Raw genomic sequence first — 21,631 nt, forward strand, 5'->3', positions numbered from 1 at the left:
TCAGCTGAGCACAAACCAACAATGGTGTGCATGGTAGGGCTGCAAGTTTTTTAAATCATGTATTTGTATATTATGAATCCTTTAAAGGTATGAATGAATCCTTCATTACTTTGTCTCAGGCTAAAGTGTTGGCAGTGGACCGCATCAAGAGAGAGACTTTGTCGCCCTCTAGTGGGGCCCGTCCTGCGGGAAGGAGGGGTGTAGGTCCGGTTGTTATGGTGAAGCATTTGCCCCAGAGGGCTGGCTCGAGCTGGAGCGGTGGACAGCAGCTGATTCAGTTTCATAGCCCCAGACCTGAACAGGCGCTACCGCTGTCAGGCAGCTCAACAGGTAAGCTGTCGCCACATTGTTTTCCGTCACTTCATGTCAAAGTTGTACACCATGCTCAGTTGAAATTGCGTTGTATCACTCAATTAAAATTGTTGCTTGGAAGACAAAATATTGACTCAACTCTAACGCCGTACAATTCTGGCAATCGTGTAGCTCATTAGCAAGCTAACTTGAGGCTAAAGTAACGTTAGCATGACGTGATATGAATGGGAGCCAATTTATTAAGCTCCGTTCTGCAGGTGTCCTTACCATTTTTGTAATAGTCGAGAGTAAAATAAAAGCGAGCTACCTTTCACTCTCCAGGTACCCAGGTGTTATGATTTAAGCCAGGTAACGTAAATGACCTGCTTAGGGTTACCTGTCAGAAGAACCACCTGTAGAGCTTCCGTGGACCGCTAGGTAGGCTAGCTAATCTGCTGCTGTCACGGTATGATACTAGAGCTTAAGCGTCCTTTGTTGCATTTAAAACTTTACTTGTCATTTACTGTTACGGTGATTTTATCTCATACCTAAGTACAATTAACATGTGAATGATATTTCTAGCAAAACCAAAACTTACCATTGATTGAATAACCCACACAGTAGCGACAGAGCCACATTTGTGCTATCAGTTGTGCACAAACTGATATAAAACTATAAATCTGCTGCTGCAGGACATAGTTCAAGGCTGAGTAGGCCCAGTTCCCATCACTACAATATACAGTGCTGGTAATTAAACTGATACGGTGAACCATGCAGAATAGACCAGAATAGAGCAGAATTAAACAGTGAAGTTTGTAAAATAATCTACTGTCCTTTTTTTTCTCTCCTAATTACACAGCATTAAATCCAGACCACTTATTTAGCAGTATTTATTTCTGAGGTTATTGTAACATTTGTGCATCTTGCCCTTGTGCAACCTTAGAATATCATCATGCCTAAAAAGTTATCTGATTAATTTAAGGGTCTTTAACTGACGTTTAGATCACTGCTGCTTTAATAATCAGTCAAACAATATTTTCATTTATCAAATCATCGTTTGCTATCTTTACCATGCAATATTCTGAACATATTTTGCTTTGGATTCATGGTAGGGCATCACCCTACCATGAATCCATGTTGTACTTTTTATATATTTGTAGAAAATCATAATTCAGACAGAATGATCACACAGATAAGTGAGAATAGAACTTTATTGTCAGAATATACACTATACACACATCAGAAATGATATACAAAAACTAGGTACCTACTGGATAGATCAGTGTGTTGTCTAATTAAATATGACCATTAATACTAAGTAATGTAGGGGAACAAACAGGAAGCATATGATCATGGCTGACATGGTAACAGTATATATGGGTATGAAAATAATGTAATAGATTGCTAGAACATTATTAAATATTGCACAAGACCAGTGTGAAGCTGAGCATTGTCTTTATTTTGCAATTTTGGAGGAGAGTATCTCCAGTTCTGTGTGTGTTTGTATGTATGTGTTTTGGGAAGGGGGTAATTTAATGGCATAACTAGGTTTCTGCTGGATGCAAAGATGATTACATAATTGTTTGACTTATCATAATTGATGCTCACATGAATGTCATCTGACTTTGATTGTGTACTTGGAATAATTTTCAGTTACTTACTTGTAGCTCTTAACTTAAAACAAATGTTTTGTCAGTCCGTGTCTCCTTTTTGTTTTCCTCATATATGTGTTCTTCTTTGGTGTAATGGCAACTATTTTATGTAAGTGTTTCACTAGTTTTTTCTGACCAGTTGCATTTAATCACAACTATTTTAGATAATACCATCAAAATAAATATTATTTCAATATTTTAAAAGCCCTAAAAAAATAGAAATATCATTAAAGTTGTCATCACCTGGTCTTTTCATGTAGCCACTGTCCTCTAAGTGTCTTTAAATATTTTTTTGAAAACTTATTAAACAAAAAAATCAAACATAGAGCTTGTTCTGACCCTTTCCTAATACCACAACTTTGTCTTGTGAGAGTTCATGCAAGCTTTTGACTAACGTTAATGAGGTGCGCGCTGACTGGCCACAGGGAGGCCAGAGTCGGAAGGGAGGGCTGGCCCAGTGCATGCACAGTTTGTCCGACTCCAAAACATCAACAGCTTAGTGATGGTGAGCGAACCTGACCAAGCAGCAGCTTACAGAATTCAGCCATTTATGTTTAAACCAGACTCCCAGCCTGAGATTGAAGATACCTAGATGGTGGAAGAAGCACGTTTACAACTAAATGTTTATAAAAATGTACGTGGCAGAGCACTTCACCCCACTTTTAAAAAGAAAACACAGGGCTCATTTGTACATTGCAGCGGGTTAAACTTTTAGGCTCGTCCCTTAGCATTAGCATTAGCTGTGTCAGCAGTAAAGCATGATTTTATATCATTATAAAATCAGGGGCTGGCTTATTCAAATAGCCTCCTGTGATGACGAAATCCCAGGAGCAAATTAAAATCACGTGTTTGTGAGAGTTTATCTCGGTTCTGCTGTGAACAAAGGGCCCAGATGGAAAAACTCAACTGTCTTCAAAAAAAAGACTTTCAGTGAAGTTAACACTTCGGTCCAACACCAATACATGTTTTAACTTGAAAAAGTGCAATTTCCAGGTGATGACTCCTTTTAAAGGATACAGCCCTACTTTCCCGGAGAAATGAGCTATGTCAAAGAAGGAAATTATTGTGTATATGTTGGTCTAGATGGTTGATTGTAGTGTAAGATAGCTCACTGTTGATGCTAACAATAAACCAGTGACTTATAAACCTAAATAATTTCATAGCCATTAAATCTTATGAAGCTTGCAATTACTGCTGTGTGTGGTCAAAGTACTTTTCCCAGGAGGTATGGTCAAATATTTGTTGGTTTCATAATATAGATTGTCATTATCTTGAGGGCACCTACATGTAAAATGTGACAAGATGTGATAAATTGCACAGTGTCACAGATCAAAGAGGAAATGATAATGTTCACAGTGGACTGTAACCTTGTGTAAGGAGGCACATTGAGTGACCTAGCTGAACAAGCATTTTAATAGATGGACCAAGAATACCAAACCCTGAAGTTATTATAAAGAGATTTCTCTGTAATCCTTGTATATTTAATTTTTCACGACAAGATGAAGTCAGGTGATTCAGACAGTTCCTTCTCTGGAGCGTTAACTATCTCCTGTTTCTCAGACATTTCTTTATCATTAGGCCTGTGTTTAAAGATGAGACATTCTGCAGGGAGATGTCACATACATTTTATCCTGTTGAGACCATAAGAATTATGTCTTTTTCTGTTTTCTTTAGCTTTGTGCTTATGATGTGACCTTTCTTCCTGCTTTGGTACAGTCACAGAACTTAATTTAGGCTAGTCTGTGTCTCATCCCCATCCTTCCTCCTACTCATATTCTACTTTAATGTCCTTCGCATTCTTTCTTCCACATCCTCTTGCGCTCTCGTTCTATATCCTGTGACTCTTTCTGCATTTGTTGCTCCAGCTCTTATTCTCAATCCACCAAATGTTCATTCTCACTGTGGGTTTTTTTCCTTCAGTATTTCTCCCTTCTCTTGGCTACTTGGCAGAATTACTGAGATTTCTGAGTGATTATATGGAGCAACTCAAACCTTTACACATGACAGAGCTTACTGTAGATCCTCCTCCCTCTCTATTGTAGTAGTACTTCTCATTTTGTCCTTCATTTGAGGCCAGCAGGAACAATAACTTGTAAAATCATCATCAAGTGATGTACAGATTACTTTTATAGACACCAAGGTTCTAATATGTTTTGTCTCACAAACAGTAAACAAAGTATTTCTGTAATGTCTGTAATTCTACAGTAAGCGTCCAAAACAGCCTTTCAGTGTGTTTGGAAGGCAGTTAAGGTCACCTGGCTTTGTTACAGATTGTAAGCTGGATCATTCCCGAACTGTTAGGCTACACTGACTCGGCACTGTTTGTATCAGCAACCAGGCTGGGAAGGTCCTGCATGTGACATCAAATAGCACACTGGACTATTTGCTGTACACAACAGATGTTTGGTGTTGTTTCATGATGACAAGCCATGAATGAAGAACATAACTGTAACCTTGTGTAAGGAGGTACATTGAGCCCTTTTTGCAGCCAAATTTAAGTCTGAGCAGAGGTGAAGGTTGTGTTTCCATTTGTGTGTTTGTAAGTTCGGTTACAAGCAGTAACACTAAGTTCCACCCACTCGATGAATGTGTGAGCGTTTGTGAATATGTGTGTGTTTGTGTTCATAGTGCTCTATTCATTACAGCCGTAGGGAGAAAGTGTGTGTTCTTCAGCTTTCCTCCTGGTTTGGTCATTCCATGAAAAAATATCAGAAGACTACAAATGTCTGATTGATGCAGGGACATTTTTCTAAATGCATAAAATAATTATGTGTCTTTGCTGTGCCACTATGCTAGAGTTTTCTTTTTTTGTTTGTTTTTACAATATCATTGCTCTCACCTTGTGTTTTTGCAACTGTCTGGTTCTTGCCTGACTCAGAGAATCACAAGCTTCTTACACATTTGGGCCAACAACACATTTCCCACTTTGTGCTTGTGTAGGGAGATGTTTTATTAGAGCTAAACCTAAAAGACTAATGACAGGCTAGTTCACATTAGTGCATTTATTAATAACAGTCCACAAGTACACAAAAAGCCTTTACTTTATCAGTGAAATTACAAATTCATTAATTCATTGTTGAATTATATAAATGAATGCAGTAGGGCAGTTAGTCTGTCTTTAATGTGCTCTGGCAAATGCTTTTAAGTGTGCCTCCAAAGCTTATTAACATATTCTTGATTGAACATTTAAACTTAAGACAGAGTAAAATAAACTCCAAAAAGTACTCTGGAGACTCTTGACTTTGTGTTGAGGACTGGTTTCTTCATTTGGTGTCCAGAAAAGAGGTTGAAGCGGTGACTTATCTACACATGTACATGACAAAAAAAGCTCCCACAACCTGCTTTCCGGTAGTTTTCTGCTTATTTCAACAGAACCCAGAAAGTTTTGCATTTTGCATGTATGTGAAACAGACTCGTTTGGACAAAGTAGTCATTACAAATAATTGAGAATTCCTTTTTATCCTTCTCTATTCATATTTGGTACAATTACTGCATAAATGTAACAGCTTAAAAATAAACACATGCCTTATGAAGAGTAACAGGTATTAGTAGGCAGTAAATTTTGAAAAATAAATAAAATATTTCAGTTTCTGTTTTGCTTTTAGGCTTTGGAAAGGCATGGTAGATCATGGCAAATAATTTGAATATACAAAGTGTTTCACTGAAGTGTACAGTTGACTATATTGTGGTATTTCTGACACTGTCATGTTTATGTTAAAGCCCAACTATTGAACTTTGCATATTTTCCTCTGAGACGCCCCCTAACAAAACCTAATTGGGCATCCTGTCTTGCATCCTCTGAGCTCTCTCTAGCCAGTAGCACATTTAGCATTGGTAGCACATAGGATCAGCTCAGAAAGTCTATACATTTTAATTCTTAAAGCATTACATTATAGTCATGTAATGCATATTAAATAATGTTAGCTGACGCTTTAACCAAAGCAACTTATAATGGTTAGGCAGTAGCGTTAAGGGTCTTGCCTAAGGACCCAACTGATTTGAACCTTGGGCTCCCACATGAGCTCTACACCGAGCTAACCAGCCACTTAGTCAGTTAGATGTTGACTCTTCTTATCTCTCGCTCTGTCCCTTTCTTTTTCTTTCACATTTCTTTGATGAATCAATCATGTGCTTGTTCAGTTGGCCAGTGTGTTGATATCCAGTGGCTGGTGTGTGATGTGGTGCTGTAAAGCTAAGTTTTAAGGTCAGAATGCCACATGGTGTTACTTCAAGACTCTCACTCATTAGAAGTAGGGATGGTCGATATATCGCGTATACTCTGTGTATCGCAAGACATTTTACATACGATATATAAAATGGCTATATTGTGAACATCGAGTATAAACGATCACAACAGCATTTTGAGGCATCTACATGGGTTTTTCTTCGTAGCACTCTGTCTGCTGACCGCATGCAGCACAACTTCTCTCACTCGAAGCAGATAGACAGCTCACTCCCCCGCCCATCCAGAAAACTTGTTTCTGCTGTAGGCCCTGGTGGTGTTAATCAGTGAGTCTCACTCACTCTTAGAGTACAGCTTGGTGTCATTCATGTAGAGGAGGTGACTGATGGCCCCATTCCTGAGTCGGTAGCCATAATCAGACTTGTTGATTAATTGGCTGAGGGGGTTCAGGTCTATGCAAAATAGCAGTGGGGACAGACCATCATGCCACATTTGATAGAGACTTGTGCAATTGGCTTGAAGTTGGCCTCTAGGGAAGTTTACCAGTGTCATTGAGTTCCCATTGAAGGATCTTAGAGATGTTTGTTGATCTTGTACAGCTTATGGCATTCCAGGATCCATGTATGTGGCATTGAGTCATAGGCTTTCTGGTAATCAATCCAGGCAGTGCACAGGTTTGACTATCTGGTTTTGCAGTCTCAGGCGACCATTCAATCAACCAGCATGGTGTTTGGCTGTTCTGGTACCTTTACCAATGCCTTTCTGTGTCTCCCTCATCTATTGATCCATGTGCCCACTTTTCTTAGCCGCTACGATGTCCGACAGGAGCTTCCATGTTGTGGAGAGACAGGTTATTGGCCGATAGTTGGATGGGACTGTTTCCATCCAACAGCTGTAGTACCAGTATGAAGGGAGTTGTGGTAGGCCAGTCTAGAACAGATAAAAACTTCAATGAGCCTTTCTAGAGCATCGTGAAGTAGAGTAGGAGTTTAAAACAGGGTTTTAATAATGCAAAAGCAAAGTGACACAAATCTCACACCTAAAAAAATCCATGACATATTTAGAATATTAAAGTAAGCATTAATTAAAAAGCTAAATTAATGGGAAACCAAGTTTGAAAGAAAACATGGTGTGTGAGGCTGAACTAAGCTCCATTCTTCTGATACCCTCCACTGATTGGCTTTGGCTGAGATTTGAGTTGTCCCTGCCAAGACTGGTAATCGGTGAACATTTATACCAGTTGTCCTCTTGTGCCCTGAGTGTTTGTATTTATAAATGCATGTGTACGTGTCAGAATTGGCATGTGTTCAAGTGTGCTTTTCACAGCTTTACTTTTTTAACTTGTACATCATATCCATCAAATAATTTTATGCTGACATGAGTTCTGTTATTTTATAGCTGCTTACTGACTGGCATCAACAACCTTAGCACATATTGCACCATCTGCTTAACCTGTTAATAAACAATAGGTTTTCAAGTTGTAATTACTTGTTGTCAGACAGAAGTTTAAGTTGTTAATGAGATTGTTGTTACTCAAGCAACTCTGTGTTGTTAGAGAACTAAGGCGTGGTTACTGATGGATTTATGTGGCTTTCCACAGAATGCTTTTGGTTGACGCTGTTTTTAAAAATATGCTATCTCCAGTCTGCTGTCAGTGTTACCTTGAAATGTCTTTACATGTATACAAATTATTTTTCAGCGAATACACTGTGTTTTTCTGCTCCAATGGGGCTAAAATAAAGGCAGTTGTGGTATACCCTGACTCCTTTCAAAAGCTATATGATCATTTTAATTTAGCAGATCTTGGATTATAAAATCATTTGGGTACTTGCGTGTTTTTTGTGTGTGTATAATCCCAGTAAAAAGAGACACACATTTGAGACACCAGAACGCTGTGCTTTAGTTTAGCTGCTTTAAACAGTAGTGGTTTTGTTGCATTTTTATTATTAACCCAGCTGCTTTGCCTCTAACACACTTAATTTCTAATGTAGGTAGGGGGGGTTATACACCAAGCTCGGATGGCCCTTTAGTGTTGTAAGATTTCATCTACATCTTTATATTCTTGATTCAACCTGTAGAATAGGCATCTTGTCTGCTGGTGACAGTGTTTACTGATTAGAAGATACTGCAGTAATCCTAGAAGTTCTCTTCTTTCTGTTCCGTCTCCTTGACAGGTGTGGTTGCAGGGTGCGTGGGTGTGTTTGCAGAATAGTTGTTTGGCGGTGTACTCCTGTATGCTTGTCATTAAGTGTGCTGTACCTATGACAGCATTTTTGTATTGACATTGCACTTCTCATGACACTTCTCTGTTTATATCTGCACTATATATTTCTGGATCTGTGTGTGTGCGTGTGTGCGCATGCAGGCTTGCATGTATAGAAACCTATGTGGGTGTATATGCAACTGTACTTGCACATCTAGTACTTCTTAACAATAGCACAATAAAAAGACCTTGTTGAGACAAAAAAAAATCTTAAAAGTAGTGCTGGTCAAGGATTAAAATTTTTTAATCGGGATTAATTGCATGAAATGTTTCAGTTACTCACAAATGTCCTTTTCCTTTAAAAGAAGACCTATTGCTGTATGAAGAAAATGCAGTAAATTTTGGTTTACAATCACTAAACCAGGGTTCTGCAACCTGAGGCTTCAGAGCTGCAGGCGGCTCTCTGGACCTTCCACAATGGCTCTTAATACATGGCTAAAATGCTAAGGAACTAACTAATGTTTTTAAATATAGATTTAATAACTAGGGCTGTCAAGTGGCTCAGGTTCTAATGCAGACAGTAACGATGTAGACCTCGACCTAGCATTTCTAATCAGATTAATAACTGCTTACAAGTTAAGTAATCATGATTACTCAACATTTGTGTATATGGCTAAAATCTGACAGTTTTAACTGTGTTTTATCAACAAAAAGAGATTAAGCTCACTTGGGTTTCTCTCTTTTTTTTTTTTTTTAAATAGATTACTTTAGTTGTAATAATCAATTCGATATTACATAAATTCAAGACCTTAAAAAGTATATCTCATTTGTGCCTTTTTCTGGTCAGTGCTGATACGGATTTATGTCTCAGAACCTGTTCATAGTTTCTCTCACAACATTCATGGCCTCTAACTGATCAAACCTGTGTCCAACATCTGCTCAGTACCAATAATTTAGATAAGTTGTCTCCTTGCTTTCTTTTGCTGTTTCACTCAAACTAGATATCTAAACCTGATCAATCTTCATTGATGTGTGCATGGCTGTCTCACTAGAAAATTTACAGCTGTGTCACTAGCAAACCTCATTAATACTGGACAGTTATATAAAATAAAGTCAAACAATGTCTAACTGAAATAGACTGCTGTTATTAACATGGTTCATTCTTTAGCTTCAAGTGACAGTGACATGGGTCTGATTGTCATGAGACGGATAAGTTTAGCTTACCTTACCTAGAGCGTCTAAAAACAATTCTTTTGGGTAAATATGTGCCCGCTAGTTTCCTCCTTCTCAGCTGAACAATAAAGACAAATAAGAGAGACTGTGCTAGCGAGAGAAAAGCCAATTAGGTGATCACCAACAGCCATCATGATTCACATCAGGAGAGGGAGGGCGAGAGGAGGCTGCCATGGTGCGCTGTACAGCTACAGAGACCACCGGAACAGTGACGTTTGTGCCAACTACGTAAAAAGTTTCTTTTTAGAAAATGCTGGAAAAGTGCGGGTGTTAAAGCATCCTCATCACCCACGAGTGTGGGGCTCTCAAATCCATCCATAGAGCCAACCAGCTTGTTTCATATTGCCTCTAGACACCTCCATATCTGCCATCATAAATGACCGATGTGGCGCATGCTTTATATGCATTAAAAATTTTAACACAATTAATTACATAAATTAGTTATTGCCTTTAATGCGTTAATAAGAAATGCTGATTTTTAAAAATATTTCAGTTTTTCTTTTAAAGAAATAATTACATTGAATTTTTATAACAAAATGACACTGAAGTACCAGTAATATTTTTTCTTTTTTTTTTCTTATTAGGTTGGAAACTGTGGACTTTTTTTAAATTTTGTTATTTAAATTTTTTTTAAACAACCTTTTTCCACAAATATCTATATCTGTCTATCCTCTTTTTGCAAAAGTTTTGTTTTTCTTAATTTTAAAACCAATAATAGAAATAAAAGTTGTGGTTCTTAAAAATGACAACAAATTTCATATAGTCAGTATTTATCAAAATTATATCTTTATTTATTTATTTTTAAAAGGTTTCATAACATGTGCTGCGCTAAACGAGTTTTTATTTAGCTGGGCTGGGGGGAAAAATGCCTCTTTAGATTGTAAAGTTTGCAGACCCCTGCACTAGAATAAACAGATTTAGCAGCAGTTTTTCGTCATACAGCAACAGTTGAAATATTTCTTAATATATATAAAATCAAATATGACAAAGAAGGATGACATTTTCAGGATTTACTAACTAAAAGGTAAAAAGTCAGCAGGATGAATTTAAAGCTGTGAAACTGCTTTCTTCTAAACACAGAAGGAACAATATCTGATGAATATCAGCATCAGGTAAACAGACAGAAAGCAGGATTAGAATCTCACAGCTTCTAGATTGTGAGGAGAGATAAATATTCACAATATGCACAATAACTTCCATCCATGCACCTTTAGTGCTTCATTATCCAGATTTCTTGTGTATAAATCTCTTAACTTTGCATTCTAAGCTTGACTGTTTAGCTTAACCTCTTGCGCCTGCTCCCTCCGCTACCAGGAGTTAAGGGGTTACCATCCGGTTTTACGGGTGTAATGTCAGGTCGGTAAATATAACTATAAACATGTGTGGTATCCACAGAAAGTACAGAATCACAGCAAACAGCTCAGTGAAACCATTTCTATGACCACCAAACACAGGTAAGACAACAATTAAAAGACCAGGTACACAAAGTCTGAAAAAATATGACAACACAGACTATGGCTCCCGTGTTCTCCCGACGGCATGAACTCGGACATAGACTCCTCTATTGAAAGCTCACATCTAACAGATGCCAAAACTCTTAAGTTAATCTCGATATGACCAAGATTTATCAAACCATTGGCAAAAGAAGGCTCAATTTATATTTCATGTTTGTAAAACATAGACATAAAATGTCTTTCCTTTGCTGTCTTGCCTCAAAACTTATATCCACCAAAATAAAGCTCCATTTATTTAAAAGAAAAAAAAGAGGAAAACTAAATTTGTCATTGTGTTTTTGGAGCAGTTTCCTGTCCAAAATCACATTTTTTTGCCCATTTGCATAGGTTTTGACAGAGAAAGAGAAATGTCGGTTCTTTTTCTTCTTTAAGTGCCAGACAGAAAATGTTTCTTCATTTTAATAAACCCGCTCTCTCCTGTTTGTTTACATCAGATGCAACGCTACAGCAGGACAAGACATAGAGGAAGAGGCATTGGACTGCAAGCCTCTGCATGTCATTTCTGTGTGTTCAGAACCAGTGAGCAAGACCTTTAAAAAAAAAAAAAAAAAAAAAAACTGTTAAAGGTGATATCTACAACTTTAACTCCTCCCTACCAGTAGGTGTCGCACTCACACTCGTTTGCTCTCGCTTCAACCTTAGATTCTACTAGTTGCCAGGTACACCAGAAATCTGTATGGATAAGCTAAAGCCAACCATATTTACTAAGCAGCAGCTTGAAATGAAAACAACTGCAAGAAGAAAAAACTCACCACAAACGAACATGGACAAACCCCCTGCAACACGCTCGTGCCAGTTTACAGTACCGGCTGACCGCTAATGAGCATTAAAAATGTTACAGTAAGGCTGCCCATTAATTAGCATTAGCATTAGCAAAACATATTACTTGCCTGTCCAGAAGGAAAGTGGCAACCTCCACATGACTTTTAAGCCCCTTTTCTTCCTTCAGTTGGCACCAACGCTCAAATGCTTGACCGATGGTCACCCTCATCCTGCTTCGTTTTTGGTCCTATTTAATTTGAAAAATGTGACGGGTAGATGCCATTCATAGACAGCGCTATCGATCTGGCAACTCTGGAACTCCGCCTCACGTGACATCAACCTGCTAATGCTATTGGCTTAGAATCCTTTAGAGTAGACGTTGGCATTGCAACCAAATGTAAATATTGATATATTTTGGACCCATCAAAGTTTATAAAACAATTATTTATTTACTATAATATATTTTTTCATTCAAATGAATACTTTTATTCTGCACCTCTCTAGACGTTCTTTTGATGTATTAGTTTTGAAAAAAAAAAATTTTTTTGATGAAAAAGTTGTAGCTATCACCTTAAACGCACAATTAAAAAAAAAAAAAAAAAAAGTAACGCGATAACACGTTAGTGTGCCCAGCCCTACTTAAAAGCTAACTTATCATGTCATGCACCATCTCTTCTCCTTTGAGTAAAGAAACGGATAATCATGATTCAAGAGACACTACTGAAAAACACGAAGCCCACACCCCAATAATTTCTTTTTTTTTTTTACAGTGGTTTAATGTATAATGGACCTAGAGGTAATAAACTGATGGATGTATGCTCTTTCTTATAAAATACAGATGGCCCAGTATCTCGTTGTATTTCAACTCTTTGAAACCCCCCGCATTTAGTACAGGCTTTGATAAACTGTTGAACAAGTAAAATGGGATGTCAGCGGTGGTCAGATAAAATCCACATATTAGAAATAGGTTACAAAACTATGTTTAATTTATGAGTCACAAAATTAACGTAAGCTTTATTTCAATGCTCTTGCAGCGTGTCTGGATTGTCAGGCATTAGCCCAGATGCTGTCACATTCTTGTACAGATTTTTTTTTCTCATCCCCTGTACTTTTCCCCTTTAAAGCCACTTAATGCCGCAAAAACAGTTAACCTTCCACTGGTTAACTGTTGACCAAGAACAGTTTAGACAACTAACTCACGAGCAACAAGTCTCACTCAAAGATTTAGCCTTTGAATAAATTATATATAAGCTATCTTTTTATATTAATATTAACAAAGATTTTGATACTATAACTCTTACTGTTATATGTGGACATGCTAATTGATGTTGCTTCACTTTCATTGGAATTTTATAACATAATATTCATCCTGTGTATTCCAATCTATGTTCATTGGTGCATTGTTTTTGTGACTTATCCATAAAGTGACCTATCAATTTATTGCATCATGTTTAGTTCTAAGGAAATCCTTACATTGTACTGTGTGACGAAGGGTGAAAGGGTAGGTATCTTAAAATAGTCATTCTGTCCCCAAGGCAATAGTTAAGATTTTAGATGGCAAGACAAAACCCTAAAGGAAATGTAAATGGAAGCTCTTTCTGTACTGTGTTTTAACGCACAAAAGGCTTTTTGATATATTCCTTTATTCTATATTTCCTTTATGTTGTAGGCAATATAACCAAGGACTTATTTGTGGTTATAATATAGACAACAGGAAAATGAAAACATTACTGGAGACACAGTGAGTCTAAGAGGGCCTTTGTAACTGCTGCTTTTTATCATTCTTTGTAGAGTTATGTGTCGTCTAATCAGCTGATAAATAGGACACTGTAGTCTACCCTTCACCCGACTTCCTATGAAATAGCTGCTTGCTGCAGTGGCTCCGAGGCCGGGGACAACTGTCTTGTCAGTCAGTCTCTCTATCTTACTGAGTGCCTCTAGTTGACCTTCCTCTCAGCGCTCACAGGCCAAGTTCTAAATAATATATGAGCAGCCTGGATAGAGCTGAGTGAGTGTGAGCTGTGTTACTCAGCTTGGAAGTTAACAAAAGGTAATGAGAGCATTCTTGCTGACCGAGGTTGCGAGAGCTAGAACTTGCACTGAAACTTAATGTTACACACTAGCTAGTTAACTAGTTCTTTTCCCCATCTTATCTTGTGGGTACCCCTTAAGCTGAAAAGTATGTGTTAGGCTGCAGGGTGTGTCAATCATTAATGAAAAGCGCCCCACCATCTCAGGTTTCCTTCAGGAGAGGAGTGGGAGAGGAGGGAGAAAGGGGGAGGAAGGAGCTCAAGGGTTAAAGATAACATGATTAGGAAAGCAGCATGTGTGTATTATACTGTAACACAGCACTCACGTTTTCTCTCCCTGCCCACAGACAGGCGACAATGTCACTGAGGAACAAGTCATTGAAGCTTTTATATCCTGCTCTCTTCTTCTGAAGACCTGCCAGAAGTGCACCACCACCACAACAAGTTATGGAATGATTTCTTTTTAACACCAAGGGATATTTGAGTTCAGCCAGAACTGGAATAGGCCTTGTCCGATTCCTCCAGATGTCTCATCCTGTTGTCACTGAACATCTTAGTACTTTATGCTTACTGGACTTATTGTTTACTGCTACCAATGGATTCTCAAATCTTCACCCCTCTGTTGGACCCAAGTCTTGGACATAGTCAACAACAATTTGCATTTAAAGCTATAATAAAAAGTCTGACCAGGAGAGTAATTTGACTCTGCCTTTAAGTGCTACTTTAATATTTTTCTATCTTTCATTGAGTGCATTATTGGCCTGATTAAACACAGGTGAAATGGATGGAAGGACTGAAAACTGGCCGAAATCCACAGTTTGGGTTGATGAGTTTTGGACACCGATTTACCACCATTTAATTTTGGCACGATAAAAGTCTTATGGCTCACCTCTGAAATCATGGAGATATTCGTCACCTAATAAAACAACTGAAGTTGTTTTGTTTCATCATAATTTGGAATATTTTGCTGTTCACTTGATTTTCTTTTTTTCTTCACTTTCACATGAAAAGACATTTGTACAGAAAAGCTTCACCATCTTTTTTTTGTCTTTGACAGGCTGTTATGTCTGCCAGTTTGGTCTGACATTAGTGCAGGGAGGCTCATATGAAATTTTGAAACCTGAGTTACTGAAAGGATTTAGTATCCTCACATACAAATTTTTTTTTTTTGATTGAAAGAAACTGCATTGTAGTAGCAAAGCAGCTGGCAATGGCAGCAGATCACAGTGAGTTGCTGGCTGAGATGGCAACAATCGGGCGTCTGGGTGCCACTGAACGCCTAAAGCATGCCCAGAAACGCCGTGCTCAGCAGCTGAAGGCATGGGCCCAAATGGAAAAGGATGCAGCACGGGGGTCAAGAGCAAAGGCAGACAAGAAGAAGCCTCGAACCACCAAAGTGACATTCCCCCACTCTGTCACCCTGCTAGACGCAGCTGCCCGCAATGACGTGGATGAGGGTAGGACAAAACATACCTGCATCATACTTAAACTAGAGTTTTAAATAAAGTGACTTGTGCATAAATTACGCTGGATACATCTTAGAGTAAATGCAATAAGCTGAACTGGTTCTGTTCAAGGGTTTTATTCTTAGCTGCAGGATTAAGACTAATTATGGTGGCAAATCTTTTCATTGTTCTAATTTATTTTAATTCTGCTCTCACACACCCACTTGATTTAATTTAGCTCAATTTATGTTACGTAGATATGAACTAAGTGTTTTGACATCTTATAGGTCTTTGCTTCAGTCATGTGTCATAATGTTGCATGTGTTTATGTTCTTGTACTTTTTTAGTGAGGAAGCTACTGAACAACGGTGTCAATCCTGATCTGATCAATGAGGATGGGCTAACGGCCTTACATCAGGTACACAGAGTACTTAGCTTATTAGTTAACCATGTTAATTTGTGTTAACTGAAATACACTACCAGGCTAAGGACTTGCATTTTCAAAATTGGACATTTCTCCTAGAGTGCTGCACTTAGATTTTCCTTCAATTTACCACCTCCCAACACATCCTTTTAATTGTATAAACATGGGAATGCATTAACTGGTATTATGAAGTTTTTCCACAACATAAAGTTGTTCCCATGTCATGATGAAATTATTCATTGGCTACTCTCATACTCCATCACTCCTGCATGGTCAGCAGCACAATTCCAGTCATATTAAAGAAAGGATGACACACTTCCATTTGAGTTTGGCTAACCCTTAAAAACTACCATGTGACTTTTTGTGCAGTATTTGTGTCGTTTGAGGCTGGTGCTTTGTGATAACCATGTACTCTTTTCCCTTTATTATGTCTGAACCTTTATTTATCTTGTATTTATCTACATAAAAGTGCTGATTACTTTCCTCTGTTTTAGTTAAAAGGTCAAAAGGGAAGGTAACGGGTCTGTGTAGGTCAAAAAATTATGTAAATACAACCTCAGACGAGACATGGCACATGGCATGAGTTCATTTAATAAACAAAATACCAACTATAGCCCAGAAAAATTGAGAGGCTTAGTAGTGGTCGTTAGCAACTGTGAGCACCTCTATAACAGCCGATGTTTTGGCCCTTTGCTGATCTGGAGCACAGATGTGCACAGTGCCAAGGAGGAAAAACATCAGAAATTATCCTAGAGAAGCAGTTGTTGCTGCCCATCTACTTGAGAAGGGTTATTAGGTATTTTCCAAACAATGCAGTGTCCTATATTCAACTGAAAAAATTTATACACAAGTGTAAAACATTCAAAAAAGCTGCCAATTTCCCGTAAAGGTATAAATCCGAGCAAGTTCAGCTTAAATAGTTATTCAGGTTATCATTGACTTTCCCTTCAGTCAGAAAGAAAATAGTGCAGTGTCCTTCTCTCGCCATGTCTGACTATGGTGACATTTGTATTCATTCTATACATCCTTTAGAAAAAAAATGGATTCAACATATGCTGCATTAGGGCTGATATGGCAAAAAAATTATCACAATATATTTTTTTCGTATTGTACAGTTTGTCATTTTAATACTGCCAGTTTTCAAGCATCTGTATTGAAAACTAAAGTAACTTCAGATATATATATATATATATATATATATATATATATATATATATATATATATATATATATATATATATATATATATATATATATATATATATATATATATATATATATACAGCTTACAAATTAATTAATCATGATTAATAACCATGCACAACCATGCCTGAAATTTGCCAGTTTATACTGCAAGCCAAGCCTGATGCCTAGATCCCTAAAACTGAAAGAAAGGTATAATTATATTTTTTGTCTGCACTTTCTTGTCCCAGCAGATGGAGTGTGGTTTTTGAGAAACCATAATATGATTTCCTGTGGTTTGTTGGTTGTGTCCTTCATATTCACTAATCTGAAGCGATGCATTCAGATGAGGATTTTACTCACCTTTTTTTCTTTTCCTTACAAGTTAACATGAACATGTGCCTCTACAAACTTATGAGAGGAGTGTTTGTCAGTACAAAGAACTCTTTCTAAAAGCAATTGATGCTGCTTTTCCTCTAGGAAAACTTGGGTGTTTGTACAGCAAAGGATGGAGCCATGCATACAAATTTCTCTTGAGCCAGCGCTGTATTAGTTATTATACAAATTGAGCATAGATTTATAGATTTTTTTTCATTCTTTTTTTTTATCCACTGCACAAGCTTTGTAATTTCTGTACCGAACTTACTATGTATTTTAACGGATATCTTAATGCGCTCTCTCTTTTTTAGTGCTGCATTGATGACTTTGTAGAAATTGTGCAGTGCCTGCTTGATGCTGGTGCCTGTGTGAATGCCTGTGACAGTGAACTGTGGACACCGCTGCATGCTGCTGCCACCTGTGGACACACTGGACTGGTGCAGCTCTTAATTCAAGCGTAAGTGTAGTGATGAATTCCATTCACTGTTTTGGTACTGTGTTATGATATTTTTATTTAGATAGAATGGAAGTTAATTTGCTGGAAGAGCAAAAACAAAGCCACAAGAAAGTGAAGTTTACAAAAACAATGCAAATATGTCCAGTGTGGCTCTAAAACCACTTTGCTTTGTAAATCAAGGTGTGTCACTTCAGTCCTGTTCACATTGCATGTGCATGCATGGATGAAAGCACTCTTGTTCCCATTTATGTGTGTATATATATGTATATATGTGCATGCTTTCAGTGGAGCTGACTTGCTGGCTGTCAATGCGGATGGCAACATGCCATATGACCTTTGTGAGGATGAGGCCACCCTGGAGCTGCTAGAAATGGTTATGGCTGAACAGGGTCAGTAAGATGAAAAACAAACTTTTCTTTTACAATTCAGTTGTAGTGTCATCAATATCCTCTCCCTGATTGTTCAGTCTTCCAACCTCTAATTAATCAAGAAATAAAGATGCAAATAAAGAATCTCTCTTTGTATAATGAGCTTTCTACACACCTCGTACGTTACGTTATATTTAAAAACTGGTGGGAAACTGAAAACAAACATCTGAGGCTTTAACCCTTGTAACTGGCATCTTTGTTTCTCTCTTCAGGCATAACTCAGGACCGTATTGACGAATGCAGAGGAGCTAAAGAGACGGTTATGCTTGCTGATGTTCAAACTCTGGTTCAGAGTGGAGCAGATTTAAATGCACAAGATAACAACGGCGCAACACTGGTGAGATGGATAGAAAAAATATCAATTGTGTTGTGTGATTGGAGTTGTGAAACACATCACTTGCCTGACATAATGTTGTTTGAATTCTTGCCAGATCCATATTGCAGCTGCCAACGGCTATATGTCTGTAGCAGAGCTGCTAGTAGAGCACAGGGCTCAGCTGGAGGTGAAGGACTCTGATGGGTGGACACCGCTACATGCTGCCGCCTGCTGGGGACATGTTAGTACTGCAGTCATACCAACAAAACCTCACGCTCTCCAGTACTGACTTATGAGTAATATTTGTATTTGCTACTTAGATCCAAATGGTGGAACTGCTTGTAGCCCATGGAGCTAACCTGAACACAAAGTCTGTCCTAGAGGAGACCCCTTTAGGTGAGATTAGTATTTTGGTGATTGGTACTCGGTCCTGTGTTTTTATGACATAAAACACATGACTTTTCTGTCATCTTACAAGAAAGGTGAAGTGTTAAAGGAAGAAACTATGGAGTGTTCATTTTGTGGGGCATCTAAATGTCTAAAATCTTATGGATGTTTTTCTCTTAGATGTGTGTGTGGATGAAGAAGTCAGAGCCAAACTATTGGACTTGAAGCACAAACATGATGCCATCATGAAAAGCCAGGACAAGCAGAAGGGCACGTTACAAAGACGAGTATCAAGTACTGGAAGCAGAGGGTGAGAGAGGAACCTCAAGGGGACCCAAAGGGTGAAAACTGTACACAGAAGTTAAAGTAATTTAACTTCATCTCCTCTTTCACATTTGATCCTACAGTAAGGTGGTGCGTCGTGTTAGCGTGAACGAACGCTCCAGTTTGTACCGGCGAGAGCACCATAAAGAAGCCATGGTGTGGCAGGAGCGCGGCCGACAGCCTGAGCCTCAGGACGATGATGAAGACAGGCAAACTGATAATGAGCTGCTCCAACATGCCTCCATGGTGACTGAAACTGACTGAAGTTTTTATCACATCAAGAGAGAAGAGTGTCAATTTAACCTGTTGAATGTTCCTGTTGTGTTACAGGTTGCCGGTGGTGCAGCAACATCACGCTTAGAAGAACTTGAGGCTGCAGACAGGAAAATCATGTCAAGCTTAGGAAATGGAGAGACCTCTGTTTCCCTGGCATCCTCTGTACCTGGAGAGCTGTGGAGTGGTGGGGGTCGCATGGAACGCAGCGCCACCTATGAGCTTAGCTCTGCAGGTGGAGCCGTGTACGCAGAGGGTGAGGCTGCAGACAGTATGACTCGGGAGAAATCGCACCACACCCTAGCTGATCTGAAACGCCAACGGGCAGCTGCTAAGCTCAATAAGTATCCAGCACCTCCACCTCCTCTGCCCCCTCCTGCAGAGGAGGAGCCTTCTGTTGCAGGAGCTGAGATGACAACCTCTCAAGCTCAGCCAGAGAACCAAATGACCCCCACTGCAGAGCAGGCGGTCTCCCCCAGCCAGGTGTACTTCACCCCAGCTAGTGGAGATCCTCCACTTCTTAAGCTTCGAGCCCCTGAAGAGGATCAGTCTAACAATAAAGAGCCTTGCTGTGGCCTCATGTAGGTGGCCTCACGCTCAGACGTGCTGCCTGCAGAGTACACAATCTTGGCGAGTTACACTCCAAAGTAGCCGACACTTGAATCAGACAAATGAAACCCTGAAGACGGTAACTTTAGGCCACCTGCCAATGATGGTTTGATCTACATTAAAGTTCAAGTGCAATCTATGTACTTGTTTCCTTTTCCTTAATTCACATGAACTGTGAGTGTTTCCTTTTGCTTTCCGCTGTTTAGAGACTTCTGTGTTGGCTGTAAGGTTTTCACCGAAGCTCAGGAGAAGCACAAGCAAGATCTCAGTTTTCTTCCTTTTCATGAACATCTTGATTGAATCACGTGAAAATTGTCATTGATGTAAAATTGAATTGAATCAAAGCTGATTGGTTTGGATAAGAATGAGGTTCTTTCTGTAATTAACCGATATTTGCATACATTTACATTATAACTTCACAGCTTTTTAATGCTTGGAAAACTGATCAGTGAAAGTGTTAATATACACAACACCTAGTCTGAATAATGCAATAATGGATTATATCCATGCTTTTTTTTTTTTTACTTAAATATGCTGACTAGTTTTCAGTTTTGCTTTTCAAAGCACACAGAGCTTACATTTCAATATTTGTAATGGTGCAATTTTGTAAATTGTTTATCTTTAATATGAGATTATGAATATCATTGGGAAATTAACTATTAACACAAGAAGATTCTTATTTTTCTGTCAGTATTTCTATTTTTCTACCCTCAGAATGGAATTACGTTATTTATTTGATCTTGTACTCAGACACAACTTATACAATTTTTGTAAAGCTCGACATTGTGATGTTAAGAAAAAAAACATGACGGCAAAAATATTTTTGTGTTGAAGAGAATTATCAAATATGCTATTAGCTTTACTGTCAATCAATAACACCTGTCACATGATTGATTATCAAAGGTCGGTGCCTTCTTATGGTGGCTTTTTTTGATGTTTGTTTGCAATGCTTGCACGAAGTCCCACATGTAGATGGGATGAAAAGATCTGGCATGGACTTGATTTAATGTAAATGCTCTCCAATTATTGTATTGCATTTCAGTTTTGTTATTGATTTTTACTGATCCCTGTTGAGAAAAACAACACATAAAAACTTTTTTTTTTCACAAATGCTTTTTGTATTTTTGTAATACAAGTGGCCCTTTTTTATGTGTCTATTATTACTGTTAATGTGTGTAGTTAGTGACTGGACAGAGGGAATCTGATACCTTTAATCAAATATTGTATTTATGCTGAAAATGAGGTCTGGGTTAGATGGTGATCTTTATCCTTCACCTGACTGTTTGTTTTCCTTGTTTACCTGAAGATTAGAATGTCCTCTCCATGTGGTGACATTGAGCAACCCTGCCCTCGCCCTTTCTCTTCCTCTTACATCTGACGCTCCCTCACTTTCAGTACATCTCGGATGTCACAGGCTGTCTTGATCAGGCTGCCAAGGCAGCAGTTGAAACACAAACATAACTCAGCGGCACACTTTTATTACTAAACTAATACATGTATGTTTACTTTTTAAGTGGTTTAAGTCTTTTTTTTTTTTACT

At 38.3% G+C, this 21,631-nt stretch overlaps 1 protein-coding gene across 1 annotated transcript; it reads left to right on the forward strand.

The window, feature by feature from the left end:
- The first annotated feature begins 221 nt into the window (after positions 1-221).
- ppp1r16a (protein phosphatase 1, regulatory subunit 16A) lies at positions 222-21,221 on the forward strand. Its single transcript, XM_041968454.1, has 11 exons — positions 222-330; positions 14,216-15,325; positions 15,661-15,731; positions 17,609-17,754; positions 18,040-18,143; positions 18,395-18,519; positions 18,614-18,739; positions 18,819-18,894; positions 19,066-19,195; positions 19,293-19,455; positions 19,540-21,221. Exons 2-11 carry the CDS (start codon positions 15,079-15,081, stop codon positions 20,065-20,067), a joined length of 1,716 nt encoding a protein of 571 aa, XP_041824388.1. The 5' UTR covers positions 222-330; positions 14,216-15,078; the 3' UTR covers positions 20,068-21,221.
- Positions 21,222-21,631: the final 410 nt, after the last annotated feature.

The sequence above is a fragment of the Melanotaenia boesemani genome, chromosome 18 (assembly GCF_017639745.1).
Source record: "Melanotaenia boesemani isolate fMelBoe1 chromosome 18, fMelBoe1.pri, whole genome shotgun sequence".
NCBI lineage: Eukaryota > Metazoa > Chordata > Actinopteri > Atheriniformes > Melanotaeniidae > Melanotaenia > Melanotaenia boesemani.

Coding starts and splice junctions, on each gene's coding strand:
- ppp1r16a (XM_041968454.1), top strand. CDS start 15,079: ATGGCAGCAGATCACAGTGAGTTGCTGGCTGAGATGGCAACAATCGGG. Junction 17,755..18,039: donor GTGCAGCTCTTAATTCAAGC/GTAAGTGTAGTG, acceptor GCATGCTTTCAG/TGGAGCTGACTTGCTGGCTG. Junction 18,520..18,613: donor ATAACAACGGCGCAACACTG/GTGAGATGGATA, acceptor AATTCTTGCCAG/ATCCATATTGCAGCTGCCAA.